Source organism: Peromyscus eremicus, chromosome 1 (genome assembly GCF_949786415.1).
Source record: "Peromyscus eremicus chromosome 1, PerEre_H2_v1, whole genome shotgun sequence".
Classification (NCBI taxonomy): Eukaryota; Metazoa; Chordata; class Mammalia; order Rodentia; family Cricetidae; genus Peromyscus; species Peromyscus eremicus.
The window spans coordinates 173856009-173876354 of record NC_081416.1 but is presented as its reverse complement, the minus strand read 5'-3'; the positions used below and the strand labels follow the sequence as shown (position 1 = coordinate 173876354).

Genomic DNA, 20346 nt, shown 5'->3' with positions numbered 1-20346 from the left:
AGCTTGATATTTCTAACAAGTAAGTGCAGCTGGCAACAAAATTCATCAACGACTTAAGTTTTCAGTAGAACACATGAGCAAAGATTCTGAAGGAAGATGAAATACTAATGCTGAAATCTAGTCTGGGGGAACATAAGCCCAAACAGAGAAGCAGCCAGGAGACAGCAGGCACCTCTCACAAACCACCACCACAGGTCCAACAGACTGGACCTACACAGAAGCATACTTACTGTGTCAAGCCTAAAGAACACAAGTTTATAAATGTACACGAGAGGAAATTCTAGCACACCTACAGTTAATTTTGCTATGTAGTCCTGGCCGGCCTCAAGCTTGGAGCAGCCCTCCTTCCTGCCTCTGATCCCAAGCACTGGGGGTTACAGGTGTGAACCCACAATGAGCTTCCACTACAACTTGAACTTGCTGATTCTCCCAGCAGGCTTACACTAAGAGACTCACCGCATCAAACTGAGTGAAGAATGCCTCCGGCTTCTTCTCTGTATCTTCAGTGTCCACCTTTACATCCACCATGGGGTTGAGATTCTGGGCACGTTCCAAAGAGGCCTCAGCCCTATTTCGGCCCACAGACCCAGTCCGAATCAAGAACTGAGCTCCAGGGTCTTCTGGAGATACCTAAGAAAAAAATTTTCTCCTTAATTCTTGAGTCTTTCTAGAATGTAAATCTCAAAGACACTGAGCCTATAAGGATGCTAAAATGCTCACAACCAACTACTATTATTGTTCCTACAGAAATCTGTCTTAAGTTGGGTATGCTGATGCACACCTTTAATTTTAGCACTCAGGAGGCAGAAGCAGGTGGATCTCTGTGAGATCAAGGCAAGCCTGATCTATAAAAGTCCAGGACAGCCAGGTCTGCTACCTAGAGAAACCCTGTCTAAAGAAACTGAGGGGGGGGGGGGAGGGGAGGAACACAGCTGTGCATGCCTTTAATACTGGTGCTCCAGAGGCAGAAGCAGACAGACTTCTGAGTTCGAAGCCAGCCTGGTCTGCTTCCAGGACAGACAGGGCTACACAGAGAAACCCTGTCTCAAACAAAACGAAACAAAAACAGAGATCAGCCAGCATCACTGAGGCAAAATCTTCTAGGAAGTATTTGTTCAGGGTCAGCACACAGAAGCTGTGGTTCGGAGGTGGCCAAGACCACACCTGTGCTAGCAGCCAAACTCGACAATGTGTGAGAGTCCCCCAGAGGTACTGCTTTTGAAGACATGAAGGAGTCACAGAGAACAGAGCAGCTGAGGTACAGCAGGGTCAGAGGGGCTTGTGGTGAAGGTGCAGCCCAGCTGCCATAGAGATGCCAGGAACAAGGACTGTAGTAGCTATGGAATGGAGCGCCTCAAGATCTTTGAAGCCCAGAAGATCCTGAGTCAAAGAAGTCTGGCGCTGAGCTTTACACTGTTGTTGGACTTTGATTTTGTTGTAACTGTACTCAGGTTTTTTCCCTCTTACAGCAGGGAAGCAATTACTCTTTTCTTTCTTTCCTTTTTTTTTTTTTTTTAATTTTGCAGGAGCACACAGTTGAAGTTTGGGTATTTAAGAGAAATCTTGAAAGGTATTTTGCAAGTTTAAAGAAACTAAACTTTCAAAGTGTTTGAATTTTTAACTACCATGGGACTTTTACAAGTTGGGATGTTTTATATTGTAGTATCAATATGAACACCATATTGGGGACAAATTAGAAAAGTTAGAGTTGAATAGTGATGTTAGTTTAGTTTTTGCTTTGTTTTTTTTTTTTTTTTGTCAACTTGACACAAGCTAGAATCATTTGGGAAGAGGAACTTCAAAATGAGAAAATGCCTTTATCAGAATGCTTACAGGCAAGTCTGTGGGGCATTTTCCTGATTAATAATTGATGTAGAAGGGCCCAAGTTATTGTGGGTGGTAGCACACCTGGGCAGGTGGTCCTAGATGGTATAAAAAAGCTAGCTAAGCAAACCAGTAAGCAGTGTTCCCTATGACCTGTTTCAGTTTCTGCCTCTGAGTTCCTGCGCTGACTTCTCTCAGTCATGGGGTGTGACCTCAGAGTTGCAAGCTGAAATACAGTGTTTTCTTCCCACGTCGCTTTTGGTCACAGTGTTTACATAGCAATAGAAGTTCTAAGACAGACTCCTGCTCTTCTTCCTTCTGAGGCTTTAACACAGGATGGTTCACTTTTTAAAAACTGGTCATTGATGGTTAAATAGCACCCCCTTGTGTTTACAAGAGAAACTCTCTCTAAAGTCTAATGTCTCCTTTACTTAAATTTGTTGATTTTTTTTTGTGTGTGTGTGGGTGTGTGTGTGTTTTTGTTTTTCAAGACAGGGTTTCTCTGTGTAACAGTCCTGGCTGTCCTGGAACTCACTTGGTGGACCAGACTGGCCTCGAACTCACAGAGACTCTCCTGCCTCTGCCTCCAGAGTGCTAGGATTAAAGGCATGTGCCACAATACCTGGCTTAAATTTGTTCAGATTACTAACTGCTAACAGAACAACTGGTTACTAGTGCTCAGTAGTAAAGTGCTTCTCTAGCGCACACAGGACCCTAAATCTGACCTCCCTGAATTGGAGGAACACCCTAACCCCCCAGGTGGGGGAGTGGAGGCAAGCAGAGAAATTGACTTCATTATTAAAGGTAGATGTCAGCAGAGCCTCAAAGACCAGGACTACTAGTAAGCAGATTCCATATCTCTCCAAGTATTTCACTCACAAAACATCTAACTTAGCAAATGACTTCACCACCTCACCAGAACCAGTAAGTCATCTCCCATCACCACCACCCCAATCACCTACTAACTATCCAAAGCACACATCCTTCTTTAATATCAAGAAAATGAACCAATTTTTCAGACCAACCCTCTACCAGTGTCATGTTTTTAAGTTACCACATCCTGTTCTTCAGGGATCATTTCCTACTGCAAGGCTGACATCTATGATTAAGGGCAAGGGTCCTGGACCATTCAGGTTAGATTCAAATCCTCAATTCAAATCTTGGTTCAACCACTGACTGTTATTATCTACATATACAGAAATATGTGAGCCGGGCAGTGGTGGTGCACGCCTTTAATCCCAGCACTCGGGAAGCAGAGCCAGGTGGATCTCCGTGAGTTCGAGGCCAGCCTGGGCTACAGAGTGAGTTCCAGGAAAGGCGCAAAGCTACACAGAGAAACCCTGTCTCGAAAAACCAAAAAAAAAAAAAGAAAAAGAAACATGTGATATAGATGCTTATCATTCAACAGATAACACCTACCACATAATGTTCTGCCATTCTAGTCTCCATAAGGCCCTCTGAGATACAGCTGTGTGTAAGTCTATCTCAGGGCTACTCACTTCAGCAGGCAAAATTCCATAGAACAATTCACTGACCCTATAGCCAAGTCCACATGATTCCACAGTCTTCTAAACTATTTTGCACCACTGTCTCCCAGGGGTGTTCTTAGGGAAATTGCAGGAGGAAAAGCATGGTGTATTTATGGACTGTTAAATTTATCTGATGAGAGTTGAGCTAGTTAAGCTGACCAGCACTGGACTACAGGAAGTCCATTAGAAACCATGCCTAACTCTAACCCTGGAGTGCTTTTATATTATCACTGCTCAGGTTCTCTACAATGTAGCTGGGGTTGAGGACCACTACTTCAAGAAAGGAGAAGGCACTGTGGTCCTCCAAGTAGGGGAAGAAAATCCACCTGTGCCTCCCAACACTGGACAGCCTTGGTATTCTTCTGACATGGCATCAGAACCACATCACTCACCTCCTGGTATAGGATGAACCCACTGGAGTCTCACAGCCAGATGATGGTTTGGGAAATCCCATTTATACTTTCGATACCAAGAGCTGCCAGTTACAAAGTGTCTGGGCAGGTGTACTAATCCTCTAGATGTGCTCCTGCCTGTAGAGGGCACTGTAGTCTTAGACATGTCCTCTGTCCTGACTGCCTGCTCACAGAAATGTATTTCCTTAGGTTTTCTTTCATTTTTAAATGCTTGTCATCTGAGAGTTTGGATATGTAGCTGACGATGACTTCAAACCTGCAGCAATCCTCCTGCGGCTGCTTCTTAAGTGCTGGGATTACAGGTATGTACCACCATGCCACTCTCCCCTTAGGTTTAACTTAAAAATCAATTTTTAGATAGGGATATAGCCCAGTTGGCATAGTATTTGCCTAGCAAGCATAAAGCCCTGGGTTTGACTGCCAATGCTTCATAAGTAGAGTACGGTACCTCTTGCCTATAATAATAGCACTGGAGAAGTGGAGGCAAGATCAGAAGTTCAAGGTTACCTTCAGCTGAAGTTTGAGGTCAGCTTTAGCTAACTGAAATCCTACCTCAGTAACAATAAAAATGCCAGGCCCAATGGTGCATTCCTTTAATCTCAGCACTATGGAGGCAAAGGCAGGCTGACCACTGTGAGTTTGAAGTCAGCTTGGTCTACATACAAAGTTCCAAGCCAGCTCTTACATAGTTGAGAGCTAGTCTTAAAAAGAGTTGCAGCTGCCTGGCATGGTGAAGCATGCCTTTGATCTCAGCACTCAGGAGGCAGAGGCAGGCTGGTCTACATAGAGAGAATGTGCCTCAAAACAAACAAACAAATAAAAGAAGCTGTGGCTGTAACACGAAGTAAGTGAAGCCCATGTTCCTCTTATATTGCAGTAGAAAGTTGTAGATTTTTGAGACAGTCTCATGTATCTCTGAGGCTACACTGCAAGTTCCAAGGCAGCCTGAACTACACAGTGAGTCCCTGCCTCAAAAGACCAAGAAGCAAGCAAAGAAACAAACATTGTTAGAAAACCTACATGTCCCTGAGGCGTGAAGATGTGTAAAGAAGCACCTTCACCCTGAAGGAAGGACAGGCTGGAGACACTGCACCAGAACCAGGCGCTGTTCTAGTATCTCCACACCCTGCTCAGTTAATACTGAATGCTCACTGTTCTCCTCTGTGTAAGCAGTCTATACACCCTCTCTCTGATTCAGTATTTCTCAAAGTAATGTTAGTGAACCATCTACACCAAGATTAAGTCTTTTTTTTTTAGAGTTGCACTTATGTAGCAAACACCAAGCTTGAACTTGCAACCCTGCCTCAATCTCCTGAGTGTTGAGATTATAGGTGTGTGCCATGAGACATCCTTTTTTTTTTTGGGGGGGGGGGGGTTGGTTTTTTGAGACAGGGTTCTCTGTGTAGCTTTGTGCCTTTCCTGACCCTGCCTCATGAGTGCTGGGATTAAAGACGTGCACCATCACCGCCCGGCTGAGACATCGTTTAAATGTACCCATTCCTGAACCACCCCAGAACATCTGAATCAGCAGCTCAGGAGTGAAGGCCGTACATAGGCCTCAAGGCTTTAGTCTCCCAGTACAGTGCCACTGAACCTGGCTTGGCACTGCAGCACGCACAGCACTGCATCTTGAGAGGAGACGGGGCGAGCAGAGGGATACATACCTGCTCGTGATCCAGCATGGTCAGTCCTTTCACTCCTGCCAGGATAAGATTCTTGGCAATTTCAGCCCCAAGTCCTTTCATGCCGACAATCAGCACCCGGGAAGCTCGAAGCCTGTAGACACAGGTTATGTTAACTTGATGGCTCCAAACAGTGGGATGTGTTCAATCACAGGACAATAAAAAAAAAAAAAAAAAGAAAATTTTTCACTATACGCACTGAAGTACCACTGAACCTTCACATCTAGGAAAATGGGTTCCAAACAATCCTGCACAGAACATTACTCCTTTTTTTTTTTTTTTTTTTTTTGGTTTGTTTGTTTGTTTGTTTTTCGAGACAGGGTTTCTCTGCATAACTTTGGAGTCTGTCCTGGAACTCGCTCTGTAGACCAGCTGGCCTGGAACTCAGAGATCCACCTGGCTCTGCCTCCCGAGTGCTGGGATTAAAGGCGTGCAACACCACCACCTGGGCTAGAACATTACTTCTTTATTGAGCACCTACCATAACATGCACCTTCTCTACAGTGTGCAAACAGCAGTCCATAAGGTAGCTCTTCAAGCATAAGACTTGAAGAGTCTTATGGGGCTGGGGTGGTAGAATTTGGCCTTTCACATGAGCTCCTACATGGATCCCAAGAACCACAAAGAAATAAAATTTTAAAAAGAACAAAGGAAGATTCGAATTTTAAACAGAACAGTGATAATGATGAAAACCTTTCAGACCAAGCAGCTGAGGTAGGAAGGATCTCCAGAAGCTCAAGTCCAGGCTCGATTACAGAGACCTTGTCTCAACAAAAAGAAACCTGGAGGAGGTGCTTTTTAATCAAAAGGAAATACATAACTAATCAACATGCAGATAGTTGAAAAGAAACCATTCCAACTACAGGAAACTAAACGTGTAAACACACAAGCTCAGGAAAAGGATGCTTGGCTCAACATGTTTCAGATACAACAAGAACAGAGGCTGCAAAGCAGTGCACAAGGAACACATGCCAGGTATGAGAATGAGGGGCATGGCATGAGGGCTTGGTGGGCACTAGAAGGGTTCTGGACTCAATTCTAAGGCATGTGGTGAGAAGATAATGTCACAGTTAACAGAAGACTGGGGTAGTTATGTACGCGTACCCTCTCAGACTAGTATGATACCCAAAGAGGTGCTGAAAAGGACAAGTACATTTACTATGAACTGGGGACTGAACTCAGGGGCTCTTGCATAGAAGGCAAGTGTTTTAGCAATGAAGTATAACCCCAGCTCGGCAAGAGGAACATTATTTAATCTGGAGCACACAAGCAAAACACATAACAGCATGAAAGTGTGTTTAAGAATGAGAAGGTGAGGCCGGGCAGTGGTGGCGCACGCCTTTAATCCCAGCACTTGGGAGGCAGAGCCAGGCGGATCTCTGTGAGTTCGAGGCCAGCCTGGGCTACCAAGTGAGTTCCAGGAAAAGGCGCAAAGCTATACAGAGAAACCCTGTCTCGAAAAACCAAAAAAAAAAAAAAAAAAAAAAAAAAAGAAAAAAGAATGAGAAGGTGTTGGTGCACACCTGTGATTCCAGCACTGGGGAGGTGGAAACAGGGTAAGGGGGTAGGTTCGGAGTCATGTCTGGCTACGCAGTAAGTTTGAGGCCAACCTGAGCATAACAAAAACATTGGGTAGGGGAACTGTTTTGATCTCTGTCAAGAGAAAGAAAATGAGACCCAAAAAAAAAAAAAAAAAAGTAACCCAGTTGTGAGAGGCAGGATTGTTTCACAGTATCCTGAAAGTCTTGATCCACAACTATCTAAAGTCAGAATTTATCAAGTCTGAGAGGGCAATTCAGACCTTGCTTCTGCACTGTTGGACAAGGCCCTAAGGACCAGGTAGTGCAGTCCATCACAGCCACACTGGGGTTGTGGCGATTCAAGGCTTCTAGCAACCCCAGTGTTGCTGTCCTGGGTCTGCACACAGTAGACCAGCTCTGTTCAAGTGCCAGCACCTGGAGAACACCAGGGGCTCTTTTCCAAAATTACTCTGATGATCATGAGTGCTTGCTTACACAGAATTACATTTAGGAGCCTTTAATAAGTACAGTGACCATCAGAGTGCTGGGGTGCATCCCTACAATCCCAACACTCTAGAGTCTAAGGCAGAAGGATTGGGAGTTTGAGGCCAGCCTGGGTTATGGCACTATATAATTCTAAAGCTACAAACAAAAACAAAGCTGGACATGGTGGGGCAGCACCCTATAATCCCAGGTACTTGGAACTCAAGGTTATCCTTTGCTTGAGGTCAGCCTGAGCTTTGAGAGTCTTTCTAACAAAAAAAGAATCAGCAAGGCATGATGATCCACACCACACTAGTTCATATGACAGCCAACATTATGACTATGTAGTAGAAAGGAATACTCTCAAAAGGAAACTCTAAGTTATCATTTAGCCGGGCTTGGTGGTACTCACCTTTAATTCCAGCACTGAGGAGGCAGAGGCAGGTGGATCTCTGTTAGTTCAAGGTCAGCCTGGTCTACATAGAAAGTTCTAGTACAGCCAGAGCTACACAGTAAGACCCTGTCTCCAAAACACACACAAACACACACAGACACACACACACACAGACAGATAGATAAAGTTTGTGTGGTGTGTACATGTGCGAGTGAGATCACAGTAAACTTTTAGAAGTTGGTTGGCTCTCTCCTTCCCCCATGGTTTCCAAACAAGCACTTATTGTTTACCAACTACACTCAAGAGTAGACAGAGGCAGGCAAATCTCTGTGAGTTCGAGGCCCAATCTGGTCTACAGAGTGAGTTCCAGGACAGTCAGAGCTAAACAGAGAAACTCTATCTCAAAAAAAAGGGGGCAGATAAATGCAGGCACACAACTGCAAATGTAAAGCCATCTTGGTCATCAAACTGAGTTTCAAGCTTGTCAGGATCACAAACAAAAGCATCATCTAGATTCTAGAGCAATACCTGGCATGTAACAAATGCTCCACAGGTGTTACTACAGACTTACTGAACCCCTCAACCCTACCACCTTCATTATAAAAGCCTGGCTAGCCATACACTGGAATCTGTATTTGCAGCACCCACTCTCAGAAAGAACTGAGACTTGGTCTCATTCACCCCAAGTTGCCCTAAAACTATGTAGCAGAGGACAGCCTTGAACTGTGACCCTCCTGCCTCTATCTCTAGTACACTAACAGGTGTGCACCTTCTTGCTCAGCATATATGGTACTAGGATCAAACCCAGGGCTTCATGCACACAAGGAAGACAAGCAACTGAGTTCATTGCCAGCTGATAAAATCTACAGCTCACATTTAGTTGTTCAAAACTTACCTACACACTACTTTACTAGTTTTATCTCCTATTATTATCAGATTACTTACCCCCAAGCATGCCCTCAGCTTTCCATCTCCAGATTTCAAAATCACATTTCACACTCCCTTAAACACACGACCTCTTCCTCCCTAGCCTACTCTAGCTCCCTCACCCCAGTGCTATTCCTCAGCACCCATGGTGGTTAATAGTCACTGACAACTTAGATTTAGAATCACCATGTACACACAGCTCTGGGTATGTTCTATGACAGGTTTTGGGTTTTTTGTTTGTTTGTTTTTCGAGACAGGGTTTCTCTGTGTAGTTTTAGAGTCTGTCCTGGATCTAACTTTGTAGACCAGGCTGGCCTCAAACTCACAGAGATCCGCCTGGCTCTGCCTCCCGTGTGCTGAGATTAAAAGTGTACGCCACCACAGCCTGGCCCTGTGACATTTATAGGAAGGTTCAATGGGACGGGCAATGACAGTGGCACACACCTTTAATCCCGAGCACTCAGGCAGAGACAGGTGGATCTCTGTGTGTTGAGGCCAGCCTGGTCTACAGAGCTAGTTCTACAACAGCCAGGGCTACACAAAGAAACACTGTCTCAAAAAAAAAAAAAAAGTTCAATAGAAGATGGCAGACCTACCCTGACTGTGACACCATCAGTGGAGTGGATCCCCATTCAATAAAAAAGACAAAGAGAGGCTCTGGTTCTACAAGCAAAGGTGCTTTCTGCCTGAGGATGTAGGCCTGAGGACATGAGTGCTATTCTCAGAAGCCACAAAAAGTTAGTAGATCAAGTCCACAAAGTTGGCCTCTAACCTCCACACACACATGCCAAGATATGTAACCTCCCACAGACATTCAATAATAAATAAAATGCCCAGCACTCAGGGGCAGCAGCAAGTAGGATCTCTGTGAGTTCAAGATTAGCCTGGTCTACCAAGCTACTTCCCAGACCCTGTCTCAAAACAAACAAAAATAATAAGTTTAAAAAGGAGGCGGGGGGCCGGGCAGGGGTGGCGCACGCCTTTAGTCCCAGCACTAGAGAGGCAGAGGCAGCAGATCTCTGTGAGTTCCAGGACAGGCTCCAAAGCTTCAACAGAGAAACCCTGTCTCCAAAAAAAAAAAAAAAAAAAAAGAAAGAAAGAAAAGAAAAAGAAAAAGGAGGCGGGAACAGAGTACTGACTGTTCACCCTTCCTGACTAGCTGCAATGCCACCAGCTCTCTGTCACACATCCCTGCTGCCTGGCTTTCTTGCCATGATGGACTGTACCCTCAAAACAAATCACAGCAATGAGAAAATGTTAACACACAGGCCTTTCTTTTTAAATTTTTATTATTTTGTGTGGATGTATGCCATGCCCATATGTGAAGATCAGATGAAACTCAGGAGTCCATTCTGTTCTTCCACTAGGTGGGTCCCTGAGACTGAAACCATGTTGTTGTCAGGTTTTGCAGCAAATGCCTTTGCCTGCCGAGCCAGTCCTGGGGCCTTTCCTACCATGGCACACTCAAGGGAAAATGACCTCTCCAGAACTTTCCTTGCAGAAGCAATATTAAAGGTCTCTAACAGGTTTAATAGAGCAGGCTTGTCATCCCAGCTGCTCAGGAGGCTGAGGCAGGAGGATCAAAAGTAAGAGTGAAGCTAGCTGGGAGAGATGGCTCACACCTGTAATGAGACAGAGTGTGAGACCCTGTCTCAAAACACAGAGATCTGAAAACACTAAAAAGAGGCTGTTATGTGTACATATTTACAAAAAGAAAAGGGTTCTGACCAGTCTCGGGTAACTGAAGGGCTTCTCTTGTTCCCCACTCTGCAACCATTACAACATAGCTCTTCAGAACAAGTGGTCTAGAATTGTTCACTTTACTCAACAGCAATCAAAAATGAGTATCTTATTTTTAATCTTAACCACACACGCCAGGGCCCCAGAGACTATAGCTTACTTATGGCTCAATTACATGAAAAGGGCTTAAAACACTACCTGGCACACAGTCAGCACTTAATGAAGTAGCTATTATTCATAATCTCTGAAGTAGCAATTCTCCATCTAGGAATCAATCCTACAGAAGTACATGAGCATAAAAATTACACACAAGCTTTCAGTGGCAATACTGTAGCCAATGCAGTTTGTTCGAGGCACAATTGAGTTGAAGAAACATGCACAACATACACAGAAGTGTACCGTCTCCCCCTGCCCAAACTATATCCTGACCTATGCAATCATCAGTTCTCACCCACAAAATTCAACAGGACTCAGGAGTAAGCAAGCACATGTAGTTCCAGCTGTGTAAGAAGCTGGGGCGGGGGCCGGAGAGATGGCTCAGAGGTTAAGAGCACCGACTGCTCTTCCAGAGGTCCTGAGTTCAATTCCCAGCACCCACATGGTGGCTCACAACCATCTATAATGAGATCTAGCACCCTCTTCTGTACGCATAATAAATAAATCTTAAAAAAAAAAAAAAGAAGCTGGGGCAGAAAGATAATTACTTCAACCCAGGAAGAACAAAGCAAGACCCTGTTTCTTTCTCTAAAAATAAGAAGATTTATTAATTACTTTGCTGTATTTGCTTGCAGGTCATTCTTTTTCCTTGGTTTCTGGGTGTTTTTTTTTTTTTTTTTTTTTTTTGGGTGTGTGTGTGTGTGTGTGTGTGTGTGTGTGTGTGTGTGTGTGTGCAGGAGCCACAGAAAGCTAGATCCCCTGGAAGTGGAGTTGCAGGAAGTTGTGATCTGCCATATGGGTACCAAGAACCGAATTTCAGTCTCCTGACAGAGTAGTTAAGTGCTCTTAACCTAACCATCTCAACAGCCCAAGATCCTATTTCTTTTTTTCTTTCTTTCTTTGGTTTTTCTAGACAGAGTTTCTCTGTGTAGCCCTGTCTGTCCTGGAACTCAGAGAGATCCACCTGCCTCTGCCTTCTGTGCTGGGACTAAAGGTGTACCCCCCCCCCCACCACCCGGCCCTGTTTCTTAAAAGTACAAAAACAAAGGAGCTGTGGCTATAGCTCAGTTGGCAGAGTACTTGCCTAGGGTGCACAAAACACAGGATTCCGTCTCCAGCACAGCATAAATGAGGTGTGGCTCACCCTTGTAATCCAAGCACTCCAGAGACAGAAGTAGAGGCAAAGAGGATCTCAAGTTCACGGTGATCAAACTGAATGGAAGACCAAGCTGGGTTACAGGAGACCCTGTTGAAATACATTTGGCCTCCCTGCCTCCATTTGTCCCTCACAATCTACTGCCCACATTTCAAAGACATGTTTTCTTTGCCCTACTGAGGGTAGAACTCAGGGCTTCATATGCTAGGCCCCTTCTGCAACCACTGATCAGCCCAGACAGAGCTCTTACAATGTGAGCTACATCTTATCACACTGTTCAAAGATTTGAATGGTTTCTCTGCGAGCTCCTTACTGGAAACTCAGTCCTGTGGATCCTTGCACTTCAGTTCATTCTACACTCTTTCCCCTGCTGACCTGCTAAAGCCAAATCAGCTTCCCTTCACAGGAACTAAGGCTACTTCCAACAAAGGACCCTGGCATCAAAGGATCCTATTTGTCCCCCTCCAAGTTTAAACAAATGACCCATTCATCAGGTATCAGACAAAGTGCTACTTTCCTAGAAGCCCATAATGACCTTCTAATCTTTGTAGAGTGTTTTTCTTTTTTTAGGAAAGAGAGATGAAATTGAGATTATGGACATGAGCTACTGAGCCCTTTTTTATGCAGTGCTAGAGAGGGAACCTGGGCTTTGTATATGCTAAGCAAGCGCTCCTCTATCAACTAAGTTATACGCCCAGCTAACACAGGTTGCTTCATCACCCCATGAGGAAGTCTGAAACACCATGCTTAAGTGACTTGCCTGAAGACAAGGCATAGACTAAATTCAGATCAAACTTCAGTGACAAGACATAAAGCTCTACGCTTCATAACTGTGCTACGTTACTAAAATCCTCAGAGGGAAAAAGCTTAATAGAAATTACTTGTTCTGTTTTTGAGATAGTCTCATGCTTTGTATCATGAGATAGTCCCAGGCTGACCTTGAACTCCTGGCCCTCCTTCAGCCACCTTTGGAAGCACTAGGATTATACACATGCCCACTGAACCTATGAACCAGCACTCCTAACACTGGGCAGGAGGACTTTTCCAATTTGCTGGAATAGGCTGGAGGCTGGGGTGTTTGTATCCCAGATGAAACATACAAGCCTAGCATGTGATTCCACCGCTAGCACTGAAACTGTTACTGCTCTTAAAACCTCTCGGGGATGTCAATGGTTCAATACTCTTAATATTTCCCTTCTTAGCCGGGCGGTGGTGGCGCACACCTTTAATCCCAGCACTCGGGAGGCAGAGCCAGGCGGATCTCTGGGAGTACAAGGCCAGCCTGGGCTACCAAGTGAGTCCCAGGAAAGGCGCAAAGCTACACAGAGAAACCCTGTCTCGAAAAACCCAAAAAAAAAAAAAAAAATTCCCTTCTTTTTTGTTGTTGGTTATCAAGTGAGTCCCAGGAAAGGCGCAAAGCTACACAGAGAAACCCTGTCTCGGGGGGGGGGGGGGGGGGGGGGGGGGGGGTTCCCTTCTTTTTTGTTGTTGGTTATTCAGACTTGTCTAATAATGCAGAGAATTTACTGATGTCTTCTGAGTGTAGTTGTTCTGTTTGTTTGTTTGTTTGTTTGTTTGTTTGAGACAGGGTTTCTCTGTGTAGCCTTGGCTGTCCTGGAACTTGCTCTGTAGACCAGGCTGGCCTCGAATTCACAGAGATATGCCTGCTCCGCCTCCCGAGTGCTGGGATTAAAGGCATAAGCCGCTGCCATTGCCCGACCTGCGTGTGTAGTTGTTCTTATGCGATCTCACTTGCTTCAATCTCATAGAGTCTTTCCTTTTTTTCTTCAGAGATTTTACACGTCTGTGTGTTAACATCAGAGTGTATGTATGTGAAACACATGTGTGCAGTTCCCACAGAGACCAGAAGAGGATGTCAGATTCCCTGGAACTAGTTACATATGGTTGTGAATCATCATGTGGATGGGAGAGACCACATCCAGGGCTACTGTAAGAGCCGCCAGTGCTCTTAACCCATCATCTATACCTCTCTAGCTCCCAACCCACCCACCCACCCCTTTTTTTTTAAAGTGAGGGTCTCACTATGTAGCCCTGGCTGGCCTCAAACTCACTGGGAAGAAAGGTGTGTGCCACCATGCCAAGACTGGCCTTGAACTTCTGATCTTCCTGCATCTACCTACTGAGTGCTAAAATGATAGGCATTTACCCGCACATCTAGTTTATATGGCATCTACCTCCCTCCTCAACCTCCTGAGCAGTGGGATTACAAGTGTGAACCACCTCATCAATGCAGTTTTCTGGTTTGACTGGAGTGTATTTATGTAGCCCTGGCCTGCTTCTGACATGACTGAAGGCTTGTACCACCCGCCATGCCTGGCAGTATTTTTGATTTTTGAGGTAAGGTGTCACTGAAGGCTTGTACCACCCGCCATGCCTGGCAGTATTTTTGATTTTTGAGGTAAGGTGTCGCTGTGGCTCAGAATGGCATCAAACTCATTATGTACTGCAGGCTAGCCTTGAGCCCACTCCTCCATCCTCAGCCTCCTAGGTGCTGGGATTTTGGGTGTGTGCCACTACTTTGGAGCCTTATTATTTCGAAACCTTATTATTTATGAATACTGTCCTCAGTCCCCATCAGAACATAAGCTTCAAGTGGGGAAAGAGCCTATTTTGTTCAATGAAAAATGTTTAGGTAGCCCAAGCATGATGCCTCACCAAGTAAAGTGCTTGTCTTGAAGGCCGGGGGGGGGGGGGGGGGGGGGGGACCCTGGCAACCTGAATTCAAACCTCAGAATCCACATCAAGGTGAAATAGAACTGAATGCACAAAGTTGTCATTTGGCATCAACATCCACACCACGGAACACATCAACAAATACATCAAATTCTAAAACTTCTCCCAAAAAAATGCTTAAGGAGCTAAGGTGTGGTGGCGAATGCATGTAAGCCCTAGCACTTGGGAAGGTAAGTGAGGGGATCTCTGCAAGTTAATTTGTTTTGAGATAGGGTCTCATTGTGTATTCCCCGGGAATCCTCAGGCTGTCCTGGAACTATAGAGCCCAGGCTGGCCTCGAACTCACAGAGAACCACCAGCCTCAGTTTTCCAGAGTGCCGGAATTAAAGATGTACAAAACCGTGCCCAGCAAACAAAACAAAATAATAATAACAACAATTTGAAAGAGGGAAGGAAGCCGTCTGCGGTGGCGCACTCCTCTAATCCCAGCACTCACTCGGGAGGCAGAGGCAGGCGGATCTCTGAGTTCCAGGGCAGCCTGGTCTACTGACTGAGCTCCCCAGGACAACTGTCTTGGGGGGGTGGGGGAGGAGACGGAACCCATGACAATGTGCTCAATAAATCCGGCCATTCTGAGCCTCTCCGGGCGTCCCTTTGTCAGGACTCGCTCCCAAATCCTCCCCGGAGCAGCCTGTAGGGTCTGCCGGGTCCCCAGGGCGTCCAACACAGGTTCCCACCGAGTGGAAGTTAATGAGCTCAGCCCGCCTCCCTCACGCCCGAAACTCCGCCACCACCACCCGCGGCCGACACTGGCGGAGCCTCGAGTTCGAATCCTCCCTCTTCCCCGCCTCCTCCCAGGACACCCGCACTCTCTCCCGGGGGACGTCACCACCTCCCACCCTTTCCAGAAACATCCTCCATTCGTCCTCTGCGAGGCACTAGGGAACCAGGTGCATCCCTCACGACGCGGCTTTACCAACAGGCCCCACCCGCTCCCCCAGGACCAGAGGCCGGCTCGGGCCAGCCGCGCCCCTCACCGCTTCTGGGCCTCCAGCCCCCACAGGCGGATCTGCCGGTCATACTGCGCCGCCTCCTCCTCGCTGATGCCGCCGCCGCCGCCGCCGCCGCCGGCCTCTTCCTTCTCCACCATGGCGCTGGCTTTCACCTCACCCGCTCCCGCTCTTGCCAACCGCCAGCAGAGCTGTGCGCCGGGGCCGCGTCTGCGCCTGCGCAGAGAGCCGCGTCTGCGCAGTGGTCGCCCCCGTGCATTCCGGGGGACCACGTGGGTTCCCGAGGCTCCAAGGCCCGCTAGCTGCCGCGGGTCACGTGAAGGGGACGCCAATCAATCCTGGAGAGGGAAACGAGTGGAAGGGAAAAAAAAAAAAAAAAAAAAGTGGCGGGAGTTTTGGCTCCGCGGGGATGTCCATGTGGTCATGTATGAAGCTGTACTTGGGTTTATCGAGTTCTCGCGGGGAATCCTGCATCCATGGTAGGAAAAATAAATAAAGTGGGCTGGGCGGTGGTGACCACGCCTTTCATCCCAGCACTCGGGAGGCAGGGGCAAGCGGGTCTGTGTGAGTTCGAGGCCAGCCTGGTCTACAGAGTGAGTTCCAGGACAGGCTCCAAAGCTACACAGAAATCCTGTCTCGGAAAACCAGATAGATAGATAGATAGATAGATAGATAGATAGATAGATAGATAGATAGATAGATAGATAGATAGAGTGAATATTTTAAAATAACTACGTGCCCTCCTGGAGCTCACCACCTATTGAGGGAAAACTAAAGAAAAACAGAAATTCCTCCTGGAGAGAATGGAGGTAGGTGGGAATGGAAGGAGGCCCCTTCCCTCTCCCAAAATATGTAGATCCCCAAACCTTACGTAAAATGCAGTACTGAAATTGGACATGGTACACCATGCCTGTGATCGTAGCTTTTGGACAAAAGAATGGAGAGGAATCAAAAGATCAAGTCCAGCCTGGGTTACATGAGATCCTGTTAGCAAACAAGTGCAAACCTGGGTTTAAGGCCATATGCCTGTAACCCCAGCACTCAGGAGGCTGAGGCAGGAGAATTACTATGAGTTAGATCCTGCCTCTTAACAAACAGGCCAGGCTTTACTTACGTAGAAAAATGGCATGTGCATTCTTGTTAGTGCCAGTTTACAAGAAATAGTGACCAAGGGAAAACCTATCAACTCAAACTGGCCAACTACTTTAAAGGTACTATTTTGAAACAGACTTTTTTTTTTTTTTTTTTTTTTTTTTTTTTTGGTTTTTCAAGACAGGGTTTCTCTGTGTAGCTTTGCGCCTTTCTTGGTAGCTCAGGCTGGCCTCGAACTCACAGAGATCTGCCTGGCTCTGCCTCCCGAGTGCTGGGATTAAAGGCGTGAGCCACCACCGCCCGGCCAGACATTTTTTTTAAAAATAGGGTCTAGTACACCCCAGGCTGCCTCAAATTAACTATGCTTTTGTTCTTACAAAAATGACAATCACAATATACAAATGAAAACATGTTCACCCTTACTAGCTGTCAGAGAAATTGCAGATCGAAATTGCATTCAGATTCCATCCCACCCCAATAAGAATGGCAATTTTTTTTTTGTTTGTTTGTTTGTTTGTTTGTTTTTCGAGACAGCATTTCTCTGTGTAGCTTTGCGCCTTTCCTGGAACTCACTTGGTAGCCCAGGCTGGCCTCGAACTCACAGAGATCTGCCTGGCTCTGCCTCCCGAGTGCTGGGATTAAAGGCGTGCGCCACCACCGCCCGGCAAGAATGGCAATTGTTAAGAAAACAACACAGCCTGGCGGTGGTGGCGCACGCCTTTAATCTCAGCACTCGGGAGGCAGAGAGAGATGGATGTCTGTGAGTTTGAAGCCAGCCTGGTCTACGGAGGGAGTTCAGGATAGCCAGGGCTGTTAAACAGAGAAACCCTATCTTGAAAAACAAAACAAGATGCTGGGCAGTGGTGGCACATGCTTTTAATCCCAGCACTCAGGAGGCAGAGCCAGGCGGATCTCTGTGAGTTTGAGGCCAGCCTGGTCTACAGCGTGAGATCCAGGACAGGCACCAAAGCTACACAGAGAAACCCTGTCTCAAAGGAAAAAAAAAAAGAAAAGAAAAGAAAAGAAAAAGAAAACAAGGACTGGAGAGATGGTTCAGTGGTTAAGAGCACTGGCTGCTCTTCCAGAGGTCCTGAGTTCAATTCCCAGCAACCACATGCGGCTCACATCTTTTGTGGGATCTGATGCCCTCTTCTGGCATAAAGGTGTACATGAAGACAGAGCACTCATACATAAAATAAATAAATAAATCTAAAAAAAAAAAAGAAAAGAAAAACAAGCAAACAAAATAGAATTTACAAAGTAGTTGTGTATGTGCTCAGCTAATAGAGGAATTTGTTTAACATACACAAAGCCCTAGATTGGATTCTTAGCACAATATGAAAATGGACATGCTGGAACACACCTGCAGTCCCAAAACTTTGTAAATTCAACAAAGTGAAGAGATTTAGAAGTTTAAGGCCATTGTCAACTACATACACAGAGTTTCAGTCCAACTAGTGAGAAGGCTCAGTGAATAAAGGCACCTGCCGCCAAGATTGGTAGCTTGAGTTTAATCAGCAGGATCTAAATAGTGAAAGGAGCCGGGCAGTGGTGGTGCACGCCTTTAATCCCAGCACTCGGGAGGCAGAGCCAGGCGGATCTCTGTGAGTTCGAGGCCAGCCTGGGGTACAGAGTGAGTTCCAGGACAGGCTCCAAAGCTACAAGGAGAAACCCTGTCTCGAAAAAAAAAAAAAAAAAAAAAATAGTAAAAGGAGAGAACCGGCTCCTCAAATTTGTTCTCTAACCTGTGGTAACATGCACGTGCAAGCATGCACACAAATAAATAAATACAAAAGTATAATAAAATAATTTTAAAGGCCTGCTGGTATTGGTGGCGGCGGTGCACACCTTTAATCCTAGTACTCAGGAGACAGAGCAGGCAGATCTCTGAGTTCCAGGACAGTCAGGGATACACAGAGAAACTCTGTCTCAAAAAAAAAAAAAAAAAGGCAAAATAAATACATGATTAATTTGGTTATTTGGCGGGAGGGTTGCCTCTCCAGTGTTGGGATTAAAGGTGTGTGCCACCACCGCCCAGCAAATAAAATATTTTTTAAAAGGATAGAGCTATCGTGATGGTCAATTTCTGTTGTCTCCTTGACAAGAGGAGAGTATCACCTAGGAGACAAACCTGCCATGTGGCGAGGGTTTCCCGGGTTAGGTGGATTGTGAGCAGCGTCACCCCACCATCGCAGCCTGGAGAAAACACGCCGAGCACCAGCACTCACATCCCTCTGCTTTCTGAGGGCAGATGGCCGGTGACCAGCAACCGTACACTTCCGCTTCCAAACCTGCCCCACCACAATGGACTGTCGCCGCAAGTGTGGGTCAGAATAAACCCTTCCATCCATAAACTGCTCTTGTTAGGTGGCCTGTTACAATGAGGAGGAGAGGAAGAAAATAGCTACCGTGGAAACGAGAGTTCCAATAGATCCTTGAGATGCTGTGTTGGTTTCCTTTGCATATTACCCGCCCCCCACCCCGGAGACCAGGGTTGTTAGTGGCTGTTTTTTTTTTGTTGTTGTTGTTGTTGTTGTTTTGTTTTTTTGTTTTTTCGAGACAGGGCTGGCCTCGAACTCACAGAGACAAGTTTGCCTGCCTCTGCCTCCCGAGTGCTGCGATTAAAGGTGTGCGCCACCACCGCCCGGCAGCTGTTGTTTTTAGACTATTAATTTTAACAGTTTAAAACAACAGTTTTGCCCAGTGGTGGTGGCACATGCCTTTAATCCCAGCACTCGGGAGACAGAGGCAGGTGGATCTCTGTGAGTTCGAGGCCAGCCTGGTCTACAGAGTGAATTCCAGGACAACCAGGACTGTTACACACAGAAACCCTGTCTCAAAAAACCAAAAACATAAAACAACAGTTTTTAGACTGTTATTTTTAAACTGTTAATTAGAACAGTTGCCAAATTAAGTCTCTGTACCTTAAAGAGAGAGAGAGCAGTTATTCAGTACCTTAGGCTCCTAGGCTTAAAGATTATGAAATTACCTCCGCCCAGATGACTGCTCACCACTCACTACAGTGGGAATTCTCAGTTGCACCTGTGTATTAGCATCACCGAGGGAGCTTTGCAGTAGATATCCTGCCAGTCCACCTTCAGAGACTTCAATTAATTGGTCTGCGATGGAGCTGAGATACTGGGAATTTTACAAAGCCTTCCCCTGGTGGTTCTGAAATGCCATACCTGCAATAAGAGCAGAGAAGTGCCTGGCTGTGTTGGCACACTTAATCCCAGCACTCGGGAGGCAGAAGCAGGCAAATTTGTCTCTGTGAGTTCAAGGCCACCCTGGTCTACAGAGCTAGGTCCAGGACAGCCAAGGCTATCTATCGCTCCATTCCAATCCTCATTCTTTTCTTTGCCTTTAATCCCAGGACTTGCTCAGGAGGCAGAGGCAGGCTGATCTCTGAGTTCAAGGCCAGCCTGTTCTACAGAGTGAGTTCCAGGACAGCCAGGGCTTCAAAGAGAAACCCTGTCTCTTTGAAAAAAAAAGGGGGGGCGGTAGAGAGATGGCTCAGTGGTTAAGAGCACTGGCTGTTCTTTCGGGGAACCCAGGTTCAATTCCTAACACACAAATGGCAGCTCACAACTGTCTGTAACTAGTTCCAGGGGATCTGGCATCCTCACACAGACATACACTAATACACATAAAATAAAAATTAATTAATTAATTAATTAAGAAAAAAAGAAGCCGGGTGGTGGTGGCGCACGCCTTTAATCCCAGCAC

The 20346-nt window shown here is 46.1% G+C and overlaps 1 protein-coding gene across 1 annotated transcript in view; it reads right to left on the bottom strand.

Moving 5' to 3' along the window:
- Sae1 (SUMO1 activating enzyme subunit 1) overlaps positions 1–15692 on the bottom strand; it is a 56369-nt gene extending 40677 nt beyond the window's left edge. The window contains exons 1-3 of the mRNA XM_059281261.1: positions 15556–15692; positions 5431–5542; positions 457–630 (exon numbers count right to left, since the gene is read on the bottom strand). Of these exons, the coding sequence (XP_059137244.1) occupies positions 457–630; positions 5431–5542; positions 15556–15668 (399 nt within the window). The 5' untranslated portion in view covers positions 15669–15692. The remainder of the gene's footprint in view (positions 1–456; positions 631–5430; positions 5543–15555) is intronic.
- Between the last annotated feature and the right edge of the window lie 4654 nt (positions 15693–20346).